The sequence below is a fragment of the Geotrypetes seraphini genome, chromosome 13 (genome assembly GCF_902459505.1).
Source record: "Geotrypetes seraphini chromosome 13, aGeoSer1.1, whole genome shotgun sequence".
Classification (NCBI taxonomy): Eukaryota; Metazoa; Chordata; class Amphibia; order Gymnophiona; family Dermophiidae; genus Geotrypetes; species Geotrypetes seraphini.
In genome coordinates, this window is record NC_047096.1 from 39,688,342 (window position 1) to 39,712,698 (window position 24,357).

Here is a 24,357-nt window from a genome sequence, read left to right on the forward strand (position 1 = left end):
TTTATTTGGCACAGCAATGAGAGCACAAAGTCAAATTTCTTCAAATAATAACAAACTTTTATTTATATTAACTGGAGTAGCAGTTCAACAAATAACATACAATTGGAAAAATTATGACAGGTTAAATTATAACTTCTGTTGGAATTGAGTATGCCATATATATAAAATGGAGGAGCCTAAGGCTCCCGGGCCTATTCTAATTGGCCCAGGCGCCTTAGGCCCCACCAGTAGGCGGGGCTTTGGGACGGATGGGCCAATCCGGCCTCATTCTGTCATTGGCTGCCTGCCGGACAGGCGGGTTTGGCTCCCGTCTGTCCGGCCAACTAAACCAAAGGTACCGGGAAGGGGGGTGGGGGGGTCGTGGGGGTCGTCCAGGGGGGTCACGGGTCGGCTGGGGAGGTGGTCGGAGGTTCTTGGGGGGGGCGGTCGATGGGGGGAGGGGGGTTTGCGTCGAGGGTAGGAGGGCCTGGGATCCCTCCTGCCCGTAATGTAGTGCGGGGTAGGGGTAGGGGGTCGCCGTGGTCAGGAGGGTTTGGGCTCCCTCCTGGCCCGAACAACTAGCGGGTGGGAGGGGTCGCCAGGGCCAGGAGGGCTTGGGCTCCCTCCTGGCCCGATATTGTCGGGGAGTTGGGGAGTCGGCGGGGCAAGAGGGCTTGGGCTCCCTCTTGCCCCGATGTTGTCGGGAGGGGGGGGGTCACGGTTTGACATGGCAGGAGGGCTTGAGCACCCTCCTGCCTGGATCGTTGGGGGGGGATTCTGTAACCGGTGTTGTTTTTGACAGGCACCGGTTACAGAATCCAGCTTTTAGGCGAAGAACTGGCTCCTCCTTCGCCTAAAAGCCCTTCTGTTGGACGTTTGTGGCCTAGGCGTGTTTTTGTTTCATTATGGCTAAAAAGTGTAGACGTGCTGTGGGGGTACTTGTAGACGTAGTGGAGATTGGGCGTTTAGGCAGAGGAAGGCCATAATCAAAACATGGACGTTTGTTTTGGCTATGGACACTTTCCCTGCTTCTGGGTTGAACGTTTAGGGACTTAGGCCAAAAGGGGACTTAGACGCTTTTTTTGATTATGCCCCTCCACGCCTTTTTGGGCTTAAAACCTAGAGTTGTGGCCTTAGGTGCCACCTTTTATTTGAAGTTTCCATATAAATGTCTTCTCTATTTCCAAAGTAAGGATTTTGTTTTTTTGGGGACCCAATTCAATTGGAACAATTTCTTAAATTACATGAAGGGGTAAAATAGCTGATTTTCTAGAGGATTAACGGAAGTTTTTTTAACACCTTAAATTTGGATTTTGTATCCTAATTTTCTAAATTGTTCATTTATGAATTTATACAGATTTCCTTTCTCTCATAATGGGCTAGATGGAAGTTTATGTATAAAATGGATTTTCTTCTTCTTTTTGTTAATTTTTTCTTGTGAATTTATATATCTTGTATCTTTTCAGAAATTTATTCAATAAAGAGATTTTTAATAAAGGAAGCGGGATTCTGTATATCTGGCACTCTTTTATACTGCTGAGATATAAAAGATAGAAGCCTTCTATACATCAGACCCATATCTAAATCTTTTATAGCAGAAAAATGGGGCACTAAGATGATCAAATATATCTTTTTGTGACAAGTTAACAAACGAATATTAAATGTCATCACAACTGTCAGACTATTATAATTACTTCCTGACATTACTTTCTACTATTCATCTTTAACATACCTACTCACTTTCCCTCTGAGCAAACCGATGGTGGGCATATCATAACTATTCAGTCAGTCTTCAGTACCTCTTATGATTTATATATCATTTCAAGTCCCCATCTTGTATATCACATAGAAGTTAATGGTATTTGCGGTATATAAGTGCGTTTTATGTTATGTTATCTTTATAATAATTTATGCCCACCACCACCTACTATCCCTCATCTTATTTTTATTGATTAATAACCCAACTTTTTAATTTATAATACCCATATAATACCCTCATTAAAGACCCCCAAGATTCCTCACGCACAAATCTTTCTCCACGTTCCTCCAATACTCATATTTAGAACTCTTCAAGCTTCTAAATATGAGTATTGGATGAACGTAGAGAAAGATTTGTGCATGAGGAACCTTGAGGATCATTAATGACATAGCATTGAAACCGAGGGGAGTTTGCATGATTAAGTATAAGGGGAAAATGAGTCTCATGATCGGGAGCTGTGTGTTTGCAATGTTTAGGGGTTTAGATGAAGACATACCCTGAGATTTTTTAAGGGTTTTAAGGTTTAAATGGGACATTGTTCATAAATTTATGTACAAGAGTTAGTTTGAAGACGGATTAGTCAATGACAATGATGTTTTGGTTTTCAGAGAGGCAACACATTTTTAACATCCCACGAGGAAGACCCATTTTGGGTTGAAACGCTCACTCAAACAAAGGGCATTGGGAGTCTTTACTACATGTCAGAGTTGAGGGTGGCAGGATCCACTAAGATAAGTGTTGCCCAATATATAAAGTGAAATGTTTTTTCAGTCATAGATTTCATATGAATGTTTTTTTAGATATACTATTTATGGGTATTATATGGTTATTATAAATTAAAAAGTTGGGCTACTAATAAATAAAAATAAGATGAGCGATGGTAGGTGGTGGTGGGCATAAATGATTATAAAGATATACAAGAAGGGGACTTGAAATGATATATAAATCATAAGAGGTTCTGAAGACTGACGTCTGTATAGTTATGATATGCCCACAATCGGTTTGGTTACTCACAGGGAAAGTGAGTAGGTATGTTAAAGATGAATAGTAGAAATTAATGTCAGGAAGTAATTATGATAGTTTGACAGTTGCGATGACAATTAATATCTGTTTGTTAACTTGTCACAAAAAGATATATTTGATCAACTTAGTGACCCATTTTTCTGCTATAAAAACTCTTTTATACTGCAACAGGGTCTTGAAAATTAGGACACTTTGCTTTATTCTACTGAACTATATTTTGACCCCTGACACAGGCATTTGACAACACATAAGCCGTCTCAGGTCCAATAAAATCTGCTTCCTCCAATCCTTGACTCTGTCTCATTGTTTCACCTGTGGACAATTATACTGTTTTTGTTCTATGACTGGCTCTGTAGTCATTTCCCTCTGGTCTGCTTTGCCAACAAAACTTAGCCTATAAAACTGCTAGGATCAGAACTCAGGAATCTAAACCCTAATAACTAAAATCCTTTCCTCCCTAGGGAGAGATTAAAGAAATGACCTGTGATTAATCTCTGGAAAGGATAATGCTGTGACAGTCAGACTCTACCAGTCTGTCTCTATAAAGTCCAAATTTAGGAATGAGAAATTATGAAAGCCAAATATGAAATATTGTATAAAAGAATAATTTTACCGTCTTCACATATTCTAAGTAGTTAGGATCTTTGGCATAGGAACCATATTCATTCTCCACCTGCACAGCTATAATAGGCCCGCCCTTTTGATACTGCAAGGAAAAATCAGAGAACAGTAGTACCATGTGAACCATTTGTTGAACATATCTGAAAAAATAATTAATCTGGTAAAAGAAGATGAAAGCTCCTACCCAGATAAGTCCCACTGTCTTGGCCATTAAAATTTAATAACTGACAATTAATGAGAAACTCTATAGTAATTGAGTGATCCAATAAATAATTTATTAAAAATTCATCACTTCAAATCTTCAAAACTAAATTCTTTATTATGGCTTATACTTAAATTGTACAAAATATAAAAAATTGGTGAATGTGAAAAGCTCAGACTCAATACCCAAACTCTAGTGTAAAGACACGGAGCTGGTTGTTGAAGAACCATCACAGCTAATCACTGTCTCATGGAATGATCAGCTGTGATGGTCTCTTCAACAACCAGCTCCATGTCTTTACACTAGAGTTTGGGTGTAGGGTCTGAGCTTTTCACATTCACCAATTTTTTATATTTTATACAATTTAAGTATAAACCATGGTACAGCCAAATTTAAACCAGAAATTCATTGCTGGTCACCAGATACGGCACTGGCATTGAATTTCTAGGTTCGCCGCAGAAATGGTCTGAATATCGGGGGAAGGAGAGCAACTTCTGTCCAAAGTTTTAGATACACTACCTTGTGAAGCCTGAGAGGAAGACAGAATCGAGCCCTTAGAACTAAACATGGTATCCAAATAGTGGTCTTGCATGCTCAATTTTCCAAAACAGAGTACACCATCCAGAAGAGTAGCAAGGGAGCTTGGTGACTGTTCCCTACAAATAGTCTCTGCCTTCTGTGAGAGTTGTGATTTGTCAGTACCCCAATCTCTTGTAGAGGAAGAAGACTGAAGAAATAGATCCCTTAAAGGAAGTAGAGCTTGAAGACTCTGAAAGTTCAGTTTTGGCAAAGACACTAACATAAGTGTACTATTTGGCCTTTTTTTGCACCACCAAATTTCTGTCAACTGATACTAAGGGGCCCATTTTGAAAGCATTTATACACACAAAGTACCATAGAATCATATGGTACTTTGTGTGTATAAGTGCTTTAAAAATGAGCCCCTAGGTCTCCTTGGAAGAATAGCCTAAAGGTTAGAGCAATGGGCTGAGAACCTACAATGTGGATCCTTGTGATCCTGGGCAAGTTACTTAATCTTCCATTGCCTCAGATGCAAAAACTTTGATTGTGGGTCCACTATGGACAGAGAAAGTATATGCATATAATAAATGCAAACAGCTTTGATTGAACCACAGAAAGGTGGTATATCAAATCCATAACCCTTATTCTTTCAAGACCCAAAACTGTAAAAAACAATGGATCTTCTTGGAAGAGATCATCTTCCAAGCCCCTTCAAAAATTGGACCAGGGAATATCTAGGCTACTAGTAAGAAAATGTGCAGGAAACTAGATGTCAGTTCTGGTCCTACAAGGATATCCAGCCCCCTAGCTCCTGCTCTTTTTTCTATGGCTGAGTAATTTGCTTGTCTTGTAGTTTTGCCAATATAATATGAGACACCTGACTCCTAGTAAAGCCACAGTCATTTCTTCCAGTCCTCATACTTCAGAACCTAGTTGTGCGTTAAACAAAACATATTCAAATACCAATAAGAACTACACTAGGTTGGTTCATAAAATTCCTCTGCTGGGAACTATCATCTCCAGAATAGAAGAGCAAAACCCAGCTGGCTGTCAAAAGCCGAAAAACATGGTAAAAAAGAATCACAACTTCTGTAATGCAAGACTGCTAGCGCCATAAGAAGAACACACTAAATTAAGAGCCATTAGCTGAAAAAGCACAGTTACTTACCATAACAGGTTTTATCCTGGGACAGCAGGCAGATATTCTCACATGTGAGTGACGTCATCCACGGAGCCCAGTATGGACAGTGTTAAAAGTGAACTGTCACTTTAAGTTTTAAGAAACTCTGCAGCTGCCCGCACCGTGCATGCATGAGTGCCTTCCCACCAGACATCGGCTAGCGGTTTCTCGGTTCCATAAGCAAGCAAGAAGCCAACCAGGGAGGTGGGAGGGATGTGAGAATATCTGTTTGCTGTCCCCGAATAACACTTGTTACAATAAATAACTATGCTTTATCCTAGGACAGCGATGGCGAACCTATGGCACGTGTGCCAGCTGTGGCACGCGAAGGCCTTGCAGCTGGCACGCGGGAAGGTCCGCAATAGAGAGCTGCACTGGACGCCCCCTAGGGTCACGGGAATCCCATGGGGACGCCCCCTAGGGTCGCGGGGATCCCGTGGGGATGCCTCCGAGGGTCGCGGGGTTCCTGCGGGGCTGGATGTACTAAGTCGCGCAGCTTTTCTCCCTACCTGCTCTGCTTGCAGCACAGAGCCGAACGGAAGTCTTCCCGACGTCAGCCCTCCTTCCCTTCGACGTCAGCGCTGACGTCGGGAAGACTTCCGTTCGGCTCTGTACTGCAGGCAGGGTAGGTAAGGAGGAGTAGCCTCGTGGCTCGAGTGGCTACCAAGGGAGGGGGGCGGTCCGCCCCGCGTGCAGCACAGTCGGCCAGGTCCCCTTACTTTTGTGGCGCTAACCCGACCGACCGACAACAGCCCTGGTCCGACAAACCTCCCTGCCCTTAACCGCGAATCTAAATTACCTTCTTACAGCAGCTGTAAGAAGGAAATTTAGATTCGCGGTTAAGGGCAGGGAGGTTTGTCAGACCGGGGCTGTTGTTGGTCTGTCGGTCGGGTAAGCGCCACAAAAGTAAGGGGACCTGGCCGGCTGTGCTGCACCCGGGGCGGGAGAGAAGGAGGGAGGAGAAGGACGCTGAAAGCACTGGGGAAGACAAAGGGGTGGAGAAGGACGCTGAAAGGCCATGGGGAAGACGGGGTGGGAGGGAAGGACACTGAAAGCATTTGTGGAACAGAAGGGGGAGAAGGATGCTGATAGGACATGGGGAAGACGGGGGTGGAGAAGGACGCTGAAAGACCATGGGGAAGACAGAGGGGGGAGAAGGACGCTGACAGGACATGGGGAAGATGGGGGGGATGGAGAAGGACGCTGAAAGGCCATGGGGAAGACGGGGGTGGAGAAGGATGCTGAAAGACCATAGGGAAGACAGAGGGGGGAGAAAGACGCTGACAGGACATGGGGAAGATGGGGGGGGAGAAGGACGCTGAAAGGAAATGGGGAAGAGAGAGTGGGGAGAAGACGCTGGCAGGGAAGAAGACAGAGATGCCAGACTATGGGGGGAGCGGAGGGAAGAAGATGGGTGCCAGACCAATTTGGAAGGGGGAGAAAGGGAGAGGCACAGTAACAGAGCAAATGGAAGACGCAGAAGGAAGAGAGACAGTGGATGGAAGGAACTGAATGAGAACATGAGGAAAGCAGAAACCAGGCAACAAAGGTAGGAAAAGAATTCTATTTCTTTTTTTCTTGCTTCAGGATAAAGTAGTATATTAGTTGTGTTGATAAAAATTTATAAAAAAAAGAGGCTCTGGTAGAAACCCGTTTACAAAGTGTGTATTCTTCCCAATTAATATTTCCAAATTAATAAAGTCTTTTTGCTTATTTGTAAATGGGTTTCTACCAGAGCCTTTAATTCAGTAGCATAATTAAATGAAATAACTATTTCTGAAGTTTATAGGGACGGGCGGGGACGGAGGGGATTCCTCACGGGGACGGGCGGGGACAGAGGACATTCCTCGCGGGGACGGGTGGGGACGGAGGGATTCCTCACGGGGACGGGTGGGATTCCTCACGGGGACGGGTGGGGACGGGTGAGACTTTGGCGGGGACTGGTGGGGACGGGTGGGATTTCTGTCCCCGCGCAACTCTCTAGTCCGCAATTAAGATATGCGGCGTGGCGGGAGGCGAGTGTGCCGGTGTCTGCTTTGCAGCTCACCTGGCAACAGGGCCGGACTGGCCATTGGGAGGACCGGGCATTGTCCCGGTGGGCCGCGGCCCATCCTCCTGTGCTGGCTGCAGTCCTGTGAGCGGATGTTTAGCCTGCCTGTCTTCCCCTTAGTATCTTATGAGCCAGGCAGTGTGTGAGGGGGAAGTGGGGGGAGGAAGAGAAGCTTCACACTGAGTCTGTCACAGGAACTCAGTGAGGCTGTAGTGTGACTCCACATGTGACATCTGTAATCAGGAACAGTTCCTAGTGCTCCCATGCTAGAGAGGTGAGGATATGGGGGAATGTTAATGTGTCTAATAATGTGCTCCTCTGTAAAAACCTCTGTATCTTCCATGGGGGACATGCTAAATTCGAGGAAATAAAAAAGCTGCTTATGATGATTGCATAGAGAAGTTCAGTAAGCTGAGAGGAGGGCTGGGTTCTCTGTGAACAACCAACACACTAATCCTCTGCGCTGTACCTTATGGAAAACTCAATATAGCAAAAAACAGTAAAGTGTATATGTGGCCCTTCACAGTGCTTTTGTAAACATCATAATAAAATAACAAAGGCTCCAATAATGAAAAATAAAAGTCCTTTTCCCATACACTCAGGTTGCACAAGTCCGGTTTTCACCTGGACAGTATATTTTTTGACCAAAATGGATGTCTACAATTAGTAAAATTCCCCAATCACATATTTTTTTATGGGGACGGATTTGTATACAGCACTTCATTAGATTTTTTTTATTATACAAATTTTATCTTTTTGTAGACTTGAAGTCTTGAACAAAGAAAATGAGTACAGCAAAAAAAGCAAAAACAGATAGTGGAAGACCATTCCAAGAGGCCTGGACAGAGACATATGGAGTGATTGAACGCAGTGGGAAAGCATTGTGTATTATGTGTAATGAAAGTGTTGTGTCTCGCACATCAAGTGTCAAACGTCACTTTGAGACCAACCATAACAGTGTTGCTGAACTTGGTTTAGCTCAAAGAAAAGAGTTCCTTGTAGGAAAATTAAAGAAATATCACTCCCAGTCTCTTAGTTTTAGCAACTATCTTTCAAAAACTAATCATCTTACAGTTGCCAGCTTTCAAATTTCACTGTGCATGGCAAAACATGGTAAGCCCCTCTCTGATGGAGATTTTATCAAAAAGGCAATTTTGGCTGGGAGTAATTCACTCTTCCATGATTTCCAAAACAAGGATAAAATTGTGCAGCGCATCTCTGAGATGCCGCTAAGCAGAAATACTGCAAAAGATAGGGTTCTGCGAATGGCTGCTGATGTTAGTCAACAGCTTACTTGCGACTTACAAAAAGCACCCTTCTACTCCATGTGCTTGGATGAAAGTACAGATATTACTAACCATGCAAGACTAGCGCTCATTTTGCGTTATGCTATTGGTGACATCATGAGAGAAGAGCTGGTAAAACTGCTGTCTTTGCCTGGAAGAACACAAGGGATAGATATCCACAATGCTGTGATGGAGGCTTTTTCATCACTAGACATAAGTCCAGAAAAAGTGGTTTCAGTTACTAGCGATGGAGCACCTAGCATGGTGGGGACAACATCAGGATTCATTCATTTCTTTGCTAAGGAAGCAAAACATCCACTGATTCAATTTCACTGCATAATACATCAAGAGGCTCTCTGCGCCAAAGAAAGCAGCAAAAAACTTGACGATGTCCTCAAAGATGTAACAAAAATGGTGAACTTCATCATGGCGCGTGCTCTTAATTTTCGACAATTTCAAGCCCTTCTTGATGAGGTTCAGGCACAATATAACACTTTACTGATGTACAATAATGTCTGGTGGCTGAGCAGAGGACGAGTGTTAGAGAGATTTGTGGCCTGCTTGGAAGAAGTTAGGCTATTTATGAACGAAAAGGGGGAAGACTATCCTCAACTCACCAACATGGCCTGGCTTACCAACCTCATGTTCTTTACAGATTTTACTAACCACTTTAATGTACTAAACAAAAAATTACAAGGCATGGGAAAAACAGCAGAAAGCATGTTTAGTGACATCAAAGCTTTTGAGAGAAAATTGCATGTTTTTGAAAAAGACCTTGAGAGTAGACAGCTAAAATATTTTCCCAACCTAAAAATACATTTGGACAATTCTACAACATTTGTGGACAGTCATAAAAAACACCAGGAAATCCACAAACCATATTCCACCATTGTAGCCGAAGCAAAGGAGAATTTTAGTAAAAGATTTTCTCAGTTCCGTAAGATGGAGACAACCCTTTCATTTATAACTTCCCCAGAAAAGTCCACATTTGAAGATCTTGATCTTTCCTGCTTACAATGGTTGGATATTCAAAATTTGGAAATGGAGCTACTGGAATTTCAAGAAAGCTCTATCTGGAAAAGTAAATTCAATGACCTGCGTGCGGCTCTTGAACGTATTGAGTGTGAAAGGGTGACAAATGAAATCACTGCTAGCAGTTCTGAAAATGAAATCCTAAAAGCATGGAATTCTCTGCCAGACAATTTTAAGTCCATGAAAGCACTTGGGATTGCTCTTCTTACTTTGTTTGGGTCATCCTATGCTTGTGAGCAGCTGTTTTCGGCTTTGAATCATATAAAATCTGATGCTAGAAACAGATTAACGGATGACATGAGTGCTGCATGTGTTGCTCTGAAATTAATGCACTATGAGCCAAGGATTGACAAGTTATCAGCATGCATGCAACAACAAAAATCACATTAATTTTTTTCAGAGCATGCCCAATGCATATGTTTACATGAAGCAGTGTTTTCAGTTTGCAGTTAAGACACTTTCTAAGTTATTTAAATATTATTTAAAGATGTTATTTAAAAAAGGAACTTTACATGGCCCTGTTGTATTCCAATCTGGAATTTCCAATAAAAACGGTTGGTTTAATTGAAAGCTCTTTTGTTTTCTTTACATCATATTATTAGAAATGTAATGATTTAACTATTTTCTAATTTGATTGTAAATTTTACAAAAAAACATGTATAGACTCTTTGGGAATACACACTGAGTCTTGACACAGTTAACAGTTTTAAGAAGTTTATCTTTTTTTTTACTCAGGATACATTTGACATGTTATGTGAATAATACATTTAAAATATATTGTGTAACTGAATCAAATTCTTCCTAAATTCATTAAATTGAATGAAATCATTAAAACATTATAAATTGCCAATAAATTGAAATGAAAACCAAAGGATTGTGAATCAAATTGATTCTCTGACAATACAAAGATTCCAACCTTTAAAAATGATGTTACATAGTTCAGGCAACTTTATAAAGAGTTTTTAGATACTAAAATCTTGTTATTAAGGTTTAATTGACGTGCTGGCACTTTGAGGAAATTCTTTGGTTTTGTGCGGCAGTTTGGGCACTCGGGCTCAAAAAGGTTAGCCATCACTGTCCTAGGACAAGTAGGCAGCATATTCTCATATATGGGACTCCCTAGCTTACAGAAATGGGATGGAGGGGGAGTTGGCCATTAAGAAGAAAAAAAATTCTGTAATACTGCTTGGCTGAAACGTCCATCTCATCTTGAATAGGATTCTAGACAGTAATAAGATGTGAATGTGTGAACTAAGGACCAAGTAGCTGCTTTGCAAATTTCATCAATGGGAGTGGAACATAAAAAAACTACTGATGCTGCCATAGCTAGATCTTTGTGTGCTGTTACACAATCTTTGAGCTACAGTCTAGCCTAAGCATAGCAAAATGAAATACAGGCTGCTAGCCATGTGGAAATAGTTCTTTTGGTTACAGGCTTGACCAATCTGTTAGGATCAAAGGAGATGAACAGTTGAGGTGATATCCTGTGTGGCTTAGTTCATTGTATGTAGTAAGCCAAGGCACATTGACAGTACAACGTATGAAGAGCTGTTTCTCCAGGATGATCATGAGGCTTTGGGAAGAAAACTGGAAGCACAATGGATTGACTGAGATGAAATTCCATGACCACTTTTGGGAGGAATTTAGGATTGGTGCGGAGTACCACCTTATCATGATGGAATACTGTGAATGGTGGATCCAATACCAATGCTTGGAGCTCATTCATTCGACAGGCAAAAGTGAGAGAAATCAAGAAGACAACTTTCCAAGTGAGAAACTTGAGGTGAGTAGAAGCCATTGGTTCAAATGGTGGTTTCATCAAAGTGGCTAGGTCTACATTAAGATCCCAGACAACTGGAAGTGGCTTGAATGTAAGTTTGGAATTGAAAAGTCCCTTCATAAACCTGGAAACAAGAGGATGAGAGGCCAGAGATTTATTGTTGACAGGAACATGGAAAGCACTAATAGCACTGAGGTGAATGAACTCTAACCAAAGTGATTTTTAGTCCAGAATTGGAAAGATGGAGAAGATAATCCAATACTGAGGATAGAGAAGATGGAGTGTCTTGGTGGTGGAGAGTACAACACGTATTGAAACGTATCCACTTCTGTTGATAACATTGTTGAGTAGAAGGTTTTCTGGAAGCAGCAGATTGTGAGCCCACTGGGACAAACAGGGAAAAATGCTTGAGTAACTGAATAAATCCATGTAAACTGTTCTGAGCTCCCCTGGGAGAACGGTATAGAACATTTAATAAATAAATAAATCTGTCATCATGATTACCCAGGAGAGTATGCAGAGGAGCATGTCTCCTAATAGGGATACTGCCAAAGCCACCATCGTAGACTGCGATGCACTTCCACTGTCCAAGGTAGTGGCATCTGGAAAGAGTCCATCTGCAGGGACCACCAGGACAAGAGAAAGTCCTGTAGTGGGTGCAGATGGACTTTTGCTCACGGGACTGTAGGGCTATGCCTGCTACCATATTTGGTGCCATTTTTAGGCCTTGGGCCTAGTGAGGCTAAAAATCACTTTCACTTCTGCCAGCGTCCTGGAATTTCAAGCTGCTTGTCTGTTAGCCAAGGGGTGCTCACTGCCTGAGGAATTTGAGAGAAAAACGATCCAGCATGGACCAATGGTAGACAGAGCCTGGCAATCTTATTTCTAGGACAATTTATGATGACTTCGGACCTTGGACAGATAATGCAGGACACTTCAGAATGTGAGGATAAACTGCCTGGTAACAAGGACACTATTGGTCAAAGATATATTTTTGGTAGGGGAAGAGAACAAGAAGAACCAAGGATTTGTGCAGTCTCAGACAGTTGGTTGTGAGGTGTGGAAAAGGTAATTTCAAATGTGTGCAAGAGAGAAGATTGGCATCAGTGTGAAGAGACTAAGACAGCTGGCCTAAGAGTCTATGTAAGGCTCATGTGTATACCCGGGCTGTCCTGGATCAGGTTACTGGGATCAGTCTCCTTGTATCTCTCTACACTAAGAGAGACCCAATCTGAGATTGAACCCTGCCAGAGAGTGCCTGCACTTCTGGTCATCAAAGGACTGACAGCTGTATGTGATCTGACATGCATCCTGCCCAGGATTGATACCAGCCAAGGGTTATATTCAGTCTGACAATACACGATGGAGAAGGCCCTGGCTCCCTACAAATTGAGGGAAGCATCATGTGGTGAAAGCCTCCACTATGATGGTGAGCCGGTATTTCTTCCTATAGAGCTAGGGTTAGATAGACTTACAGCATTCTTTCTGGCCTTAGGTGTTCACATGACTTGGTGCTTAGTTCAGTGGTAAATTACTAGCTGTGTTCTTTGCTCTTAGTAACCTAGTTTCTTTGCACAATCTATATAACAGCATTATTTGTGTACATTTTTCAGTGTTATTGTGATCCTTTATGAATATTTACCCATGCATGCATGCATGCATCTAAGCTGTACATTTCCTATATATATGTGCAATTGCTTTCAGGAAAATGTGATCATTGCCTATAAGCAAATAGGAAACCGAAAAGTTGTTCTCTGGGATTTACTATTTGTTGCAGTGCACTCCTAGATACCCGAGTGTTTTATTGCAAATAATTATTATATAGCACTGGCAAATACTACTACAGGACAACTTCTATGGTGGCTACTATACCCAGATGTAGTATCATGCCATGGGAGCCGGCATCACCAAGAGCTCCACAATTTGCTGAGATAATTTCATTCTGCACATCTCGGGCAGAAAGACGTGACCCTCTGCTGTGATGAATCTCACACCCAAGTACTCCAAGGACATCCAAGGTTTCAGATGGCTTTTTCTGAAGTTGATGATCCAACCCAGCTCCTGCAGCAGCTGGACCACTTGGTCCGATGCTTTCTCACCCTCAGCCTCAGATGGGACTTTTATTACTTTGATTATCCAATTGTCCAAGTATGGATGAACTTGGATCCCTGCTTTGCACAGATGCGCTACCACACTACCATAATTTTGATGAAGGTGCATGGCACCGTCACCAGACGGAAGAGTAATGCTAAGAAATGGAAATGCCTCCCTAATACATGGAATCTCAAGTACTTCCTGTGATCCAGGAGAATGAGAATATGCAGATAAGTCTCTGTAAGATCCAAAGAGGCCAGAAATTCTCCCAGCACTACCAAGACAATGACTGATCACACAGTATCCATGCGGAATTGCAGCACTATGAGTGCCACATAGACTGACTTTAGATTCAAGATCAATATCCAGTCTTCTGAGTCTCTCTTGGGCAGGATGAAGTAGATAGAGCATCTGACTAAGCCCAATTCTGCTGCTGGGATGGGCTCTATGGCTCAGATTTCCATGAACTGCTTCACTGTTCTTGCACTTTGACCGCCTTTTCTGGCTGACTGGCTGGAGAACCCACAAACAAGTCTCACTGGGGATGAAAGAACTTGAGCTTGTAACCTCCTCGAATGATTTCCAAGACCCAATGGCCTAAGCAACTCCTTGCCCATGCTCCGCAGCACATGGAACAAGGACGCTCCTCAGGCTGCCATCCATTGAAAATCTGGCATGAATTCAAAGTATCAAGGCCTGAGGAGTCCATCTCTAGCAATTTTAAGTATATTCAAGGGGTACTGAGGCAGAAAGAGGCTTTTAATTCCAAATCAGGAAACACAAGATGGCCACTGCGACAGCGATTTTATGCTAAAAAGGCTCCAAAAAAGGACTTTGGAAGTAGGGGACCTGAATCTTGGCCTCAGAAATCCTCCCAAATGCCATCTTTAGACACTGCCCTCCTGATTTTCCTCATAGGTCTCTATATATACTCACTGTGCCTGCACTGGTGTTAAGCTGCTAAGCTTCAGGGAAAGCTGCAATCAGGAGAAGGCTCTGCCTCAAACAAGCACGTAGAAAGCTCAGATGCCTGTTTCTTCACACTGCCACTTGAACTCATCCTAGTAGGGGAAATAACTCCATGTTTGAGTCTGAGGTAAATATTTGCGACAAAGGCAATACTGAGGTAAGCATTTGCATCAAAGGCAATACTGAGGGGGGCAAACTAACTCGAACGGGAAAATCTCCATGCAAACCGGACAAACATAAAGATTGGACGGCCATGTATGTTAATGCACGTAGCTTGGGCAATAAAATTCTGAAACTGGAAACAGAAATAAGAAGTGCTGACCTAGATGTGGTGGCAATAATGGAAACCTGGTTCTCGGAGTCCCATGGATGGGATATGGGTATACCAGGATATAACTTACTCCGTTGAGACAGAGAAGGCAAAATAGGAGGAGTAGCACTATACATTAGAGAGGACATCAAAGTTACTAGGATCACAGATGTCAAGAATCCCTCTGGGTGAACTTTGCCAGGGGCAATAACAAATGCCTGTATCTTGGTGTTGTATACAGACCTCCAAGACAACAGGACAATATAGACAAAGGATTAATCGAAGACATCGAGACCATCACTCTGCGTGGAGACACAGTGCTGTTGGGGGACTTCAATATGCCTGAACATAAGAACATAAGAACATAAGAACATAAGAACTGCCTTCTCCGGATCAGACCTTCGGTCCATCAAGTCCGGCGATCCGCACACGCGGAGGCCCTGCCAGGTGTACACCTGGCGTAATTTATAGTCCATCAAATCCTTATATGCCTCTCTTAAGGAGATATGCATCTAGTTTGCTCTTGAAGCCTAGGATGGTCGATTCTGTCATAATCTCCTCTGGGAGAGCATTCCAGGTGTCAACCACTCTCTGAGTAAAGCAGAACTTCCTGACATTAGTCCTGAACCTGTCCCCCCTCAGCTTCATTACATGTCCTCTAGTCCGTGTCAAATTGGACAATGTAAATAATCTTCTCTGCTCTATTTTGTCGATTCCTTTCAGTATTTTGAAGGTCTCGATCATATCCCCACGCAGTCTCCTTTTCTCAAGGGAGAACAATCCTAGTGTTATAAGTCTGTCCTCGTATTCCAGTTTCTCCATACCCTTCACCAGTTTTGTTGCTCGTCTCTGCACCCTCTCCAGCAGCTTTATATCCTTCTTTAGGTAGGGGGACCAATGTTGGACACAGTATTCCAAGTGTGGTCTGACCATTGCCCTATAAAGCGGCATTATAACTTTCTCTGATCTACTCGAGATTCCTTTCTTTATCATGCCCAACATTCTATTTGCCTTCTTTGCCGCTGCCGCGCATTGTGCCGACGGCTTCAGGGTCCTATCTATCAGTACACCCAGGTCCTTTTCTTGTTCACTCTTCCCCAGAGTTGCACCTGACATTGTATACTCGTATTCCTTATTTTTATTGCCTAAATGCATTACCTTGCATTTCTCCACATTGAACTTCATCTGCCATTTCTCCGCCCATGTTTCTAACCGACACAAGTCGCTCTGGAGTTTCTCTCGATCCTCCTGCGATCTGATTGCCCGGCATAGTTTTGTATCGTCTGCAAACTTGATGATCTCACTGGATGTTCCTTCCTCCAGGTCATTGATATAAATATTAAAAAGGATCGGCCCAAGTACCGAGCCCTGGGGTACACCACTAGTCACTTTCTCCCAGTCGGAGAACTTCCCATTTATGCCCACTCTCTGCTTTCGGTTTTCCAGCCATTTGCCTATCCATCTTTGTATATCCCCCTCTATGCCATGACTTTGTAGTTTCCTGAGAAGTCTTTCGTGTGGAACTTTGTCGAACGCTTTCTGGAAGTCCAAGTATATTATGTCCACCGGCTTCCCACTATCAATTTGCTCGTTCACGGTCTCGAAAAATTGGAGTAAATTAGTCAAACATGATTTCCCTTTCCTGAATCCATGTTGACTGGGTTTCATCAAGTCGTATGCGTCCAAGTGCCGGACTATGCTATCCTTGATCAGTGCTTCAACCATCTTGCCAGGGACAGACGTAAGACTAACAGGTCTATAGTTGCCCGGTTCCCCTCTCGATCCTTTTTTGAAAATTGGGGTGACGTTCGCTATCCTCCAGTCGTCCGGTATCTGTCCAGTTCTGATTGTCAGGTTTGCAAGTTTTTGCAATAACTCTCCGATTTCAAACTTCAATTCCTTTAAGACTCTCGGATGAATCCCATCCGGTCCAGGGGATTTGTCACTTTTAAGTTTGTCGATCTGATAGTATATCTGGTCTAAGTCCACTTCAACTGTGGTGAGGCTGTCTTCTATTTCTCCTGCAAACACTTTCTCCGCTTCAGGTATTGTTGAGGTGTCCTCCTTCGTAAAGACGGACGCAAAGAAGGAATTTAGTTTGTCTGCGATTTGTTTATCTTCCTTGATGTACCCTTTTCTTCCCTGGTCGTCCAGGGGTCCCACTGCCTCTTTTGCAGGTTTTTTCCCTTTCACGTATCTAAAGAAGGGCTTGAAGTTTTTGGCCTCCTGGGCTATTTTTTCCTCATATTCCTGTTTTGCATCCCTCACCGCCTTGTGACATTTCTTCTGATCATCTTTATGTTTGTTCCAGGCTTCGGTTGTCTTTATGCATTTCCATTTTTTGAAAGAGTCCTTCTTTTCTTTTATGGCTTCCTTCACCTGTATGGTAAGCCATGCCGGTTCTCTTTTGCTCTTTGTTCTCCGATCTTTGGAAATCCTCGGAATGTAGAGATCTTGTGCTTCTGTGATAGTATTTTTCAGTAGGGTCCATGCCTGATCAACCGTTTCAAGTTTGTCCACCATCTTCTCGAGTCGTTTTTCTACCATGGCTCTCATGCTATCGTATTTACCCTTTTTAAAGTTCAAGGTGGTGGTTAAGGTTTTGGCATGTTTCCCTTTCCCGATGTCAAGTTTAAAGTTGATTACATTGTGATCACTCGTTCCCAGTGGAACTATGACTTCCACTTCTGTTATCGGTCCCGTGAGGCCATTTAGGACCAAGTCCAAGGTGGCGTTGCCTCTTGTCGGCTCTTTTACCATTTGTTCCAGGAAGCAATCCCCTAGCACCTCCAGGAACTTGGCTTCCTTGCCGCAGTTGGAGGTTGCTAGTTTCCAGTCTATCCCTGGGAAATTGAAGTCTCCCAATATAATTACATTGCCTGTCTTGCATTCTTGTTTGATTTCCTCCATCATTTCTGAGTCAGTTTCCTCCGCCTGTCCTGGTGGACGATAGTAAAGGCCAATTTTCGTATCTGCGCCATATTGACCAGGAATTTTGATCCAGAGTGATTCAAGCTTCTCTTTCATTTCTGTTGTAACCATTTCAACAGAATCTATTCCCTCCTTAACATATAGAGCAATACCTCCACCTTTCTGCCCTACTCGATCTCTTCTATACAGTTTGTATCCCTGTAGTACTGTGTCCCATTTGTTTTCTTCGTTCCACCATGTTTCTGTTATGCCAATGATATCCAATATGTCATGTCTTGCTATTGTCTCTAGTTCCCCCATTTTGTTACCCAGACTTCTAGCATTCGTATACATACATCTAAGTTCCCTTCGTGTTACCTTTTTGGACCTTCTACTCTTGGCCTTCCCTGTAGTTTCAATTACGGTATCCTTTACTGCTCCTGTGTTATCACCTTTGTTTGCTGTGTGGTCGTCCCCTCCTGTGTCTGAGTTGTCCCTTCCTGCTTTTTCTCCCTTATTGGCTGTGAGGTCGTCTTCTCTTGTGTAGGTGTAGTTGTCCTTGGCTTCTTCGTCGGGGCATCCTGCTATCCGTACCATCGACCGGTGGTCGACTGTCGGCTTTCCCCTGTCTTTCAGTTTAAAGCCTTCTCGATTGCCTTCTTCATGTTGCCTGCCAAAACTCTTGCTCCTTCCTTGTTGAGGTGTAGTCCGTCCCTTCTGTAGTACTTGCTTTTTCCCCAGAACGCCGTCCAGTTGCGCACGAAGTCGAAGCCTTCTTCTTCGCACCATCGTCTCATCCAGGCGTTGATTACTTGCAATTCCCCTTGTCTCTTTCCATCCGCTCTTGGTACTGGGAGGATCTCAGAGAAGGCCACCTTCACCTCCCTGATCTTCAGTTGTCTTCCGAGAGAGCGGAGCTGGCCCTTCAGCTCTTCCCTGTCATACTTCCGCCCGCTCACATCATTTGTTCCCACGTGGATAAGTACAGCGGTGTCCTCTCCCCCTGCTCCATCTATGATCCTGGAGATCCTGTTGGTCACATCCTTCACTCTTGCTCCAGGCAGACAGGTGACGACTCTGTCCTCTCTTCCTCCTGCGGTGTAGCTGTCCACATGTCGTATGATGGAGTCGCCTACGATGATCCCCATCTTCTTTATTCGGGAGTTCCTTGGGGGGCGTTGGTCCACGTCCTTGGAGTAGGGCCAGTCTTCTTCCTCCAATGATACTCTTGAAATTTTTTCCTGTTCTTTGGGTGGGGCGATGTCTTCCTGTGCTCTCACTATTCCTCCTGGTGTGCGGTTGTCTCCTACCTCGTCTTCGGTCTCTTCTGTGTTTGCATGGGTGTCTTCTCTCCTCACATCGGTTTCCTGAGTACAGTTTTCCAGCCCTGGGATCTCTACGTGGTGCTGATGAGCTTCCTCTATGAACATTTCTAGTTCCTTGACCTCGTCGTTTGGACTGTACTCCACTAGAATCTTCTCCTGTGCTCGGATTCTGTCTTCGAGTTCCATCACTGTTCCTTCCAGTAGTCTTACCTGATATTTCAAGCTATCCATCTCCATGCATCGATTGCAAATGTATGCCTGGGTCCCCGAAGGGAGGTAGTCATACATATTGCAGCCGATACAGAAGACCGGAAAGCTCACCTTCTGACTTCCTTGGGCTTCCATTTCTTGCTTCCCTTGTGTGTGCTTGTGTCCCTTGCCTGCTGCTTCCTTATGTTGCTTGCCTTGCTGTCTCTTTTGTGTGTGCTGTCTCCGCTCTACTTCACCTTGATTGTATGTGTGGATTTGTTCCTTTGGCGTCTGTCTCTTCCTTACCTTCTGTGTTTGTCGCTTCCTTACCGTTCAGTCCTCCTCGGTGTTCTTGATAGTAGATACTCGTCCCTTGCAAGGCCCTTCGCAAAGGCGCTCTCGCTAAGGCGAGCGCCTTTGCCGCTCGCCTTCGCCGCGCGCCGAACGGCCTCGCGCCGTTGACTCCTCCCCTTTTTAGGGGGAGTCTGTCCGATGACGCTGAGGGGGGGCGGAGCTACCTCTCGCCGCTACCCCTAGGCTTGCTGGTCTCCCGGCTGCTAGTCTCCCTTCCGCAGCCCTTCTCCTCCGCTTCCTGCCGGTGCTGGTGTCTCACTCTCCTCTCCTTCCTCTTCCACGAGGCACGCCTGGCTGGTGAGCGATCTCTTGCCTCGCGCCGTTGACTCCTCCCCTTTTAAGGGGGAGTCTGTCCGATGACGCTGAGGGGGGGCGGAGCTACCTCTCGCCGCTACCCCTAGGCTTGCTGGTCTCCCGGCTGCTAGTCTCCCTTCCGCAGCCCTTCTCCTCCGCTTCCTGCCGGTGCTGGTGTCTCCCTCTCCTCTCCTTCCTCTTCCACGAGGCACGCCTGGCTGGTGAGCGATCTCTTGCCTCGCGCCGTTGACTCCTCCCCTTTTAAGGGGGAGTCTGTCCGATGACGCTGAGGGGGGGCGGAGCTACCTCTCGCCGCTACCCCTAGGCTTGCTGGTCTCCCGGCTGCTAGTCTCCCTTCCGCAGCCCTTCTCCTCCGCTTCCTGCCGGTGCTGGTGTCTCACTCTCCTCTCCTTCCTCTTCCACGAGGCACGCCTGGCTGATGTAGACTGGAACAAACTTTCAGCTACGACCAGCGGCAGCAGGAAGCTACTAGCCTCAAATAGATGGTATTGGAACCCACCAGGGATCAGGCGATTCTGGACCTGTTACTCACCAATGGAGAGTGTCACAGAAGTTTCGGTAGGAGATGATTTGGCCTCCAGTGACCACAACATGGTGTGGTTTCACCTCAGGAAAGGAGTCACTAGGTCGAATACATCGACAAAGGTCCTTAATTTTAAGGGAGCTAACTTCCAGAGCATGGGAGATTTTGTCCATGAGGCACTGCAAAACCAGGGCACGATGGACAGTGTGGAGGTACTATGGTCGACTCTGAAATCTTCCCTGCAAGAAGCAACCAACCTCTACATAAAAACTGTGAGTAAACGACGGAGAAATAATAGACCCCAGTGGTTCTCCGCGGAGATCTCGGAACTAGTAAAGCAAAAGAAAAAAGTATTTGTATCCTACAAACAATCACAACGACAGGAAGCTAAAGAAACCTATCTGGTAAAATCTAGAACTGTTAAAAAAGCAGTCAGGGATGCCAAACTTTGGATGGAAGAAAATATAGCTAGGCAGGTTAAAAAAGGGGATAAATCCTTTTTCAAGTATGTTAGCGACAGAAGAAAGAACACAGACAGGATTGTGCGCCTAAGGAAACCCAACGGTAACTTTCTAGACTCGGACTCAGATAAAGCCAAACTGCTCAATAGCTATTTCTGATCAGTCTTTACCTGTGAGGTGCCGGGATCCGGACCACAGCTACAGACAAGGGGGTGCTCGGAGGATCCATTCCAGGATTTTGAATTTACTGCGAGCAATGTCTACCACGAGCTATCGAAGCTAAAAGTGAACAAAGCCATGGGACCGGATAATTTACACCCCAGAGTACTTCGGAAATTGAGAGATGTCCTGGAAGAGCCGTTAGCCGCGCTTTTCAATCTCTCCCTAAGCAAGAGAAAAGTCCCCTTGGACTGGAAAACAGCTAACGTCATTCCGCACCACCAAAAGGGATGCAGGTCAGAGGCTGAAAATTACAGACCGGTGAGTCTCACATCAATAGTGTGTAAACTTATGGAAACATTGATTAAAAACAGATTGGATATGATTCTGGATGACGAAAGACTGAGGGATCCCCATCAGCATGGATTTACAAAAGGAAGGTCTTGTCAATCCAATCTGATAGGCTTCTTTGACTGGGTAACGAAACAACTGGATAGAGGAGAGTTCCTGGATATCATGTATTTAGACTTCAGTAAGGCTTTTGATAGTGTTCCACACCGTAGGTTATTAAACAAGATGAATACGATGGGACTAGGAGAAACATTGACAGCATGGGTTAAAGAATGGCTTAGTGGTAGACTTCAAAGGGTGGTGGTAAATGGTACTCCCTCAGAAACATCGGAAGTGACCAGTGGAGTGCCGCAGGGCTCGGTCTTGGGTCCGATACTATTTAATATCTTTGTAAGGGATCTGCCTCAGGGACTTCATGGTAAAATTATATTATTTGCCGATGACGCTAAGCTATGCAACGTTGTGGGCAGTGCAACCAAGCCCAACAGCGCAACTGTGCCCGACACTATGAGGCAGGACTTACGTTTACTGGAACAATGGTCTAATACTTGGCAACTGAGTTTTAATGCCAAAAAGTGTAAGGCTATGCACCTTGGTACCGGTAACCCCTGCAGAACATACACCCTGAATAGTGTAAACTTAACAAGAACTGTCGCAGAATGGGACCTGGGTGTAATCATTAGTGAAGATATGAAAACTGCCAATCAGGTGGAGAAAGCTTCAGCCAAGGCCAGACAAATGCTGAGTTGCATCCGAAGAAGTTTTATTAGCTGAAAACCTGAAGTTATAATGCCATTGTACAGGTCAATGGCGAGACCTCATCTGGAGTACTGTGTTCAGTTTTGGAGGCCACGTTATCAAAAGGATATGAAGAGAATGGAGTCGGTTCAGCGAATGGCCACCAAGATGGTCTCAGGACTTAAGGATCTCCCATATGAAGAACGTCTAAGCATGCTGCAGTTATATTCTCTCGAAGAACGCAGAGAGAGGGGAGACATGATAGAGACATTCAAATATCTTATGGGCCGTATTGAGGCGGAGGAAGACATCTTTTTCCTTACGGGTTCCACGGCAACAAGAGGGCATCTGCTCAAACTCAAGGGTAAGAGACTTCATTGTGACATCAGAAAATACTTCTTCACCGAAAGGGTGATTGATCGATGGAATTGTCTTCCACGTCAGGTAGTTGAGGCCAGTAACAAGCTCGATTTCAAGGGACAATGGGATAAACATGTGGTTCACTATGGGGAAATGCTTAGAAGGGTTCTTGTTGAGGGAGGGATTTTTGAGTGGGCAGATTGGTTGGGCTGACGGCCCTTTTCTGCCATCATACTCTATGTTTCTATGTAACCTCTGACCCCCAACAGGATCCCTCTCAGTGATAGGGGGAGGGGAAATGCAGCCAGCCTCAACCAGAGCTGCAAGGGCTAATTTGGGCCACACAGCCTGCGCTCAAGCTCTGGATAAATCAGGAGCGAGCAGATCTTCCAAGGGAATTGTCCCTGAGCCTAAAATCCAAATAGTGTGGGCTGGCTAGGCAAACCTGTGCACTAAGAGTCTGTTTCTTCTTGCAGCCAGAGCTGTCCCAGGACTGCAAGGAACCTTTGCATCACCGAAAGCCTTGAAATCTGGATTTAAAAACCTGAAAATAAAAAAAAGATGATCTCAGAGCAGATCAGAAAGACACCTTCAGTCTTGCTTGCAGAAAGAAAGCACTGAGGAGTTGGGGCATAGCCCACTGAGGAAGGAAGTGGAGGCAGAGAAAAGAATGTGACTGATGCCTTCTACAGGGTCTTGTGACCAATGGAGGATAAAACCCACTGGTTCAAGACTCGTATGCCTTTTCTACTGGAAACTTCATTTCGAATCTCATTTCCCTACTAACAGTATAAGCTTGACCTATATTTGTGCTTGAAAACAAGAATTTCAGGATTCTTTCTCATACCATAAGATTGATTAAAAAGCTACACCTTAATCATACCCAACAGAAAAAAATCTAGATGCCATTGTAGACAATACACTGAAACCTTCTGCCCAATGTGTGGTAGCAGCCAAAAAGGCAAACAGTTTGCTAGGAATTATTAGGAAATTATTATGTATTATGCAAAGATTAAGGTATTTCATTTTCTATGTGTGGGCATGCTAACTCCATCCATACTCCATCAAGACTTTGACCTTGTGCATGCCCACAGGTAAAGCACATACTTTTATTCCAGTTGGTATTTTATGAGAGGTCATTAATGTGTGTATATGGCAACATTCATGAGGGAATGATTTTGTAAAACTACCTCAAATGAGGACAATGAACTCAACTCTGAACTATTTTCTCTGGCTCCATCTGCTAGCAGAGGGACATAACCACTCTTCTGGATTGGTCAGGCATAGATAGAGGTAAATTTTATTAAACTACAATCAGTACTTCCTATGATTCTAACTAAGTTTCACCCTGTTCAGTTTGATATCTCATAGTTCCAAGTGTTCTGAATGCATACATTCTCAGTCTCTAAAGGGTTCACAGCATATATTTTTTCCATCAACACACTCGCAACACCAGCCATCCCTAGTCTTTGTTACCTGATAATGGGCCAGCTTGGGAATTAGTTTATCAAAAAATCTATCAGTTGCTTCAGTGAAGCCTTTGTAGGTTGTCCTCAGTTGCATATTTTTATCTCGTAATAACCAACTAGGAAAAAAAAAGCAGATGATGTAACTTCTGAAATTATTTCAAAGGTTGGTGAGACAGGTACAAGAGAAGCAACAGAATGATAATTCAAAGGAATACAGGAATACAAATTGAAAATAGATTTTTAGCTGTTCATTTAACTATTGTTTATGGACTTAATTCCAGGAATTTGTCCAAATCTTTTTGAAACACAGCTATACTCACCGCTTTCACTACCATTACATCTCAAAAAAGATACAGTGGAAATAAAAAAGGAATGGAGAAGGGAAGGGAGATCAAA

The 24,357-nt window shown here is 44.0% G+C and overlaps 1 protein-coding gene across 3 annotated transcripts in view; it reads right to left on the minus strand.

The window, feature by feature from the left end:
- GLB1L2 (galactosidase beta 1 like 2) overlaps positions 1-24,357 on the minus strand; it is a 228,484-nt gene that overhangs the window by 109,035 nt on the left and 95,092 nt on the right. For all 3 annotated transcript variants that reach the window (XM_033919320.1, XM_033919318.1, XM_033919319.1), the window contains exons 5-6: positions 23,969-24,077; positions 3,375-3,467 (exon numbers count right to left, since the gene is read on the minus strand). In XM_033919320.1, the coding sequence (XP_033775211.1) occupies positions 3,375-3,467; positions 23,969-24,077 (202 nt within the window). The remainder of the gene's footprint in view (positions 1-3,374; positions 3,468-23,968; positions 24,078-24,357) is intronic.